The 4,228-nt window shown below is 36.4% G+C and overlaps 1 protein-coding gene across 1 annotated transcript; it reads right to left on the reverse strand.

Moving 5' to 3' along the window:
• Positions 1-1,376: 1,376 nt before the first annotated feature.
• LOC117320339 (sex peptide receptor-like) lies at positions 1,377-3,483 on the reverse strand. The gene has a single exon (XM_033874946.1). It carries the CDS (start codon positions 3,469-3,471, stop codon positions 2,344-2,346), a length of 1,128 nt encoding a protein of 375 aa, XP_033730837.1. The 5' UTR covers positions 3,472-3,483; the 3' UTR covers positions 1,377-2,343.
• Between the last annotated feature and the right edge of the window lie 745 nt (positions 3,484-4,228).

Raw genomic sequence — 4,228 nt, forward strand, 5'->3', positions numbered from 1 at the left:
AATGCCCAAACATACATCCAAGAGAACTCAAAAATACAAAAGCTACCCAAAAATACCTTTGAATACCCAAAAACTATCTCAGAATAACAAAAACTACCCCATTATTACCCCAAAGTACCAAAACATACACCCAAAACTACCCCAAAATACCAAAGCTACCCAAAAATACCGCAAAACTACCCAATAATACCCAAAACTACCTCAATATTATCCCCAAAATACCCAAAATGACACCCAAAACACCCCTAAAATTATCAAAAGGCTACCTTAGAATACCCCTTGATACCTCACAACTACCCAAAAATTATCAAAGGCTTCCCCAAAACACCCCTTAATACCCTACATACTCCAAAAACTACCTCAGAATACCCAACACTACCCAAAAATACCCAAAACTACCCTAAAATTACCCCAAAATACCCACAAACTACCCCAAAATATCCTTAACTACCCTAAAATACCAAAAATTACCCTAATATCACCCTAAAATACCCAAAACTTCACCCAAAAGTACCTCAAAATAGCAAAGGCTACCCAAAAATAGTCTTTAATACCCACAAACTAGTCCCATAATACCCATAAACTTCCCAGAAATATCCAAAACCACACCTGCAACTACCCTCATTTAACCCATAACTTAACTATTACAACAAAGAACTTAATCATAAGTACCTTTAACTGAACTATAGCTACACCGAACCTAACAAAATCCCGTGCAATGCACCAGGCTATTATCTATATTGCTAACGTAACTGGATTTATGTGAAACATAAAGTAATTTATATTATCTATTTAATATGTAATCAGTTGAGTTTCCGGATTGATATAGTAGTCCGGGTTTGTAATAAGTTATTTGTGGTATTTGATATTGTTACCGGATTGACAAGATTTTCCGTTTCGGTTTTTAGTATCTCCCAGAATGGGTAGTCACGTGATGCTTTGATTTGTAGGATCACGTGTACTACTACCGAAATTTTTCACACGCACAAAGAAATGGTTAATCCAAGTAATTTTTGAATACCCACCTCCGCCCCTACTTTAATGTCCTCCTAAAGTTAGGATGTAGGCTAGATTTTATTTCATGGTTTTACTTGTATGTATAATGTAAAATATTACTTGCATCTATATGTTTATTGATATGATTGTTTTACTTGTGTGTATAATGTAAAAGCTTACTTACATGCCTATGGGGCATTTATTTGTAAGAAACCGCCATCTATTTTGGTTTGTTAATAGATAAATGGCATTTTAATAAAAGCTAAATTTTCGACAATGTGTTTGTTAAATTATTGCCAAACCACTTAGCAGAGTAAGTGTGTGATTAATGTATGTTGCAGCATGTAAAATACTATGGTATGACACCATTTATGTTAATGTCAGATTCGACTGTACAGCGATTATCTCCCCTATATTTAGATACGGAAGGAACTACAATATATGGAGTATTTAACAGACTGAGTAAGTTTAGTAATTTGACACAACACAATATGTACAAACCCCTGTGACACTCAGGTGTTTTGAGGATGTTGTACCTGTTTGAACCAAAGATCAGATCATATGGAACCATGTCTCACATCCCGCGAACAGGACTTCCTATACTCAGGCAAAGTTACAAGCGCCGATAATCTTTTGTACAGGCGCCTTGATTGAGAATTTTGTGTGAAATCGTGAAACACATTTGTTATCTGAACCCCGATTGATTATTTGCTATTAAAACTGGCTAATCAGCGTTAGGCTTACAAATGCGTTACACGGGTAGGTTTTGGACAGAGAATTATCAATCAGCGTTGTTAGTAAACAATTGTTTGTTGAATGAAGTCCTGTAATATTTACAAATATCCATACGCGGGTAACTAGATCACACAATAGACTGGTAATTCGGAAATAAACATAGGTGCTCCCACTTGAGCTATAGATGTAAATATAAACTTTACTTATTTTACTACAATTATCATGCAAATCAAGTTAATTAAGTAAGATACATGGACGTCTTGAAGTATAGGGGAAAAGAGATTTTCACTAATTATTTTATGAACAACTGGACCATATTATATAGAAATTGTAGCCAAAGTTAAGGGGAACAGGCAGAGGAAGACAGAGACTACATCAAGCTATAGAGATTCGTTAAAATATCAAGTTAATTGTACATGGAGTGATGAAAATTTTAAAATTGTTAAACAAATGTTAAGCCTAGTCCCATTTTTAACAACTTGGCTGTGGTTTGAATTATCTTGGAAATGAACCAATTATCCTTTTAGGTTGTCACAGGTTTGAGTTCTAGGAGGTTAAATGCTCCGAAATCTGTTAGAATCCAATCAAATATGACGACACAACGGTGGAATTTCAGTTGATAGTAAAGCAGTGACCTGAGAATAGCTGTTTAAATGTTGTTCGGAACTGCCTTGACATTCCACAATAAATACATATATTTAAGGGAAAAGACAACAAAATGAGAGTGTTTAATGTCGTGGTGATGATGCTGAATGATCCTTTTGCAATAATGTCAATTTCAAATGTATTCTCTATCAGCACAAAGAAGGTAAACATTCCAGCAGGTAATTCAACCAACAAAAACAAGCTCACCACAACCACAAGCATGCTTGTTGTTGAATTGCTCTCTTTCAGTTTCATACTCAAACGTCTTTCATTTCGCTTCAACAACAACATCCGGCGACGTTCCGCAGAACGCAAAGTGCAGATGAGCAAAACGTTGAGAACCACAAGAACTATGCTCGGGATAAGGTTTATACAGATAACCCTAAACCAGAAATATATGGTAAAGTAGAGGTCAACGCCATCCGCAACCCAAGTATTGAACACTTCAAAGCATGTGATTACTGTCTGGTTTGGATCAACGCGTGATGTCACTTCAATGGGTTTAAAAGTGGAAGATATAAATTCTGACAGATGACTCAGAATGGAGATGACATATATTGTGAGGATGCAGTAAATCACTCTGATGTTTGTACACGGCCACCTCCGGGCCTTCAAACCATGACTGACGTAGATATACCGTTGTATTGTAAGCGCCATAGTGATCCAGATCGACGCGGTGTGGAATATCAGCGGGATCAAATAAGTCGTTATCCGGTATGCAAAACACCAGTCGTAAGGAACATATTCTCTGTCATTCCCCATAGCAGAGAAATATAGCCATGCAGCTAGGACAGGGAACCCTGTAAACATATCAGAGAAGGCTATACCCACTAAATAGACGTTGGTTGGAGAACGCATGTGTTTCTTCAGTAACACAATGACAACCAAAGTGTTCGTTACTATGGTGATAAAGATCAGCACTGGAGCGACATAACTGGTCACTATATTAGTATACGGTGAGGATAGGTAGTTCAGCTCTAACCCATACGCCATTATATCTGTAAAAACGATTTCATTTGAACTAGTATTGTGGGTGACAGTGATATCTGAAAACACTGCTTCAAACCAACTAGTATTATTCTGGGTGTCCGGCATATTGTGTGGTATCTGAAAACAGAGAAGCATACTATATAGGACTTTGCATTCTTAACACATCATAAGGGCATGCTATGTTTAGGGAGGCACAAACAATACGAGAAGCAGAAATGCGTGCAATGTTTAAAAGCCTTTCTTAAGTATATATATTTAGTATGTTGTTTCTTGGCAGAAACTTAGAAATTCAGATCACATAAATGTATGCAGGTTTTATTTTAATTTTTTATTGTAATATCTTATATCAATTCCCAAAGCTGGGAATGTGACCGGGTGAGGTATGTATCATTGTGGTAACATTATCAAATCGCTATCAGTTCCGCGCTATCACAGAGACAAACACGTACATACACAACCTCCCTAACACACAAACACGTACATACCACAACCTCCCTAACACACAAACACGAACATACCACAATCTCCCTAACACGAACAACACATACAATACACGTATGTATCTTACACACAAGGGAAACCGTCCTTAAATTACCATAAATGTTGATAGGGCGTTCAGCTATACAAAACCAAACCAAACTGGGAAATTCAATATTTAGTAATGGAAAATTGAAATACGATTAAGTGGCCTTTAAGGGGACCATTCCTAATGTCATTGTATTGTAAGGCGGTTGGAGTAATTCTACATTTGAATGTTGATTTACAAAATCATCAATTCTTCATAAATCCTCAAGATTCCAGAATGTTCAAAAACTGTATACTCGAAAACAAACTTAGTACTAAAACAAATAAAGAAGAAACA

Source organism: Pecten maximus, unplaced genomic scaffold, assembly GCF_902652985.1.
Source record: "Pecten maximus unplaced genomic scaffold, xPecMax1.1, whole genome shotgun sequence".
Taxonomy (NCBI): Eukaryota; Metazoa; Mollusca; class Bivalvia; order Pectinida; family Pectinidae; genus Pecten; species Pecten maximus.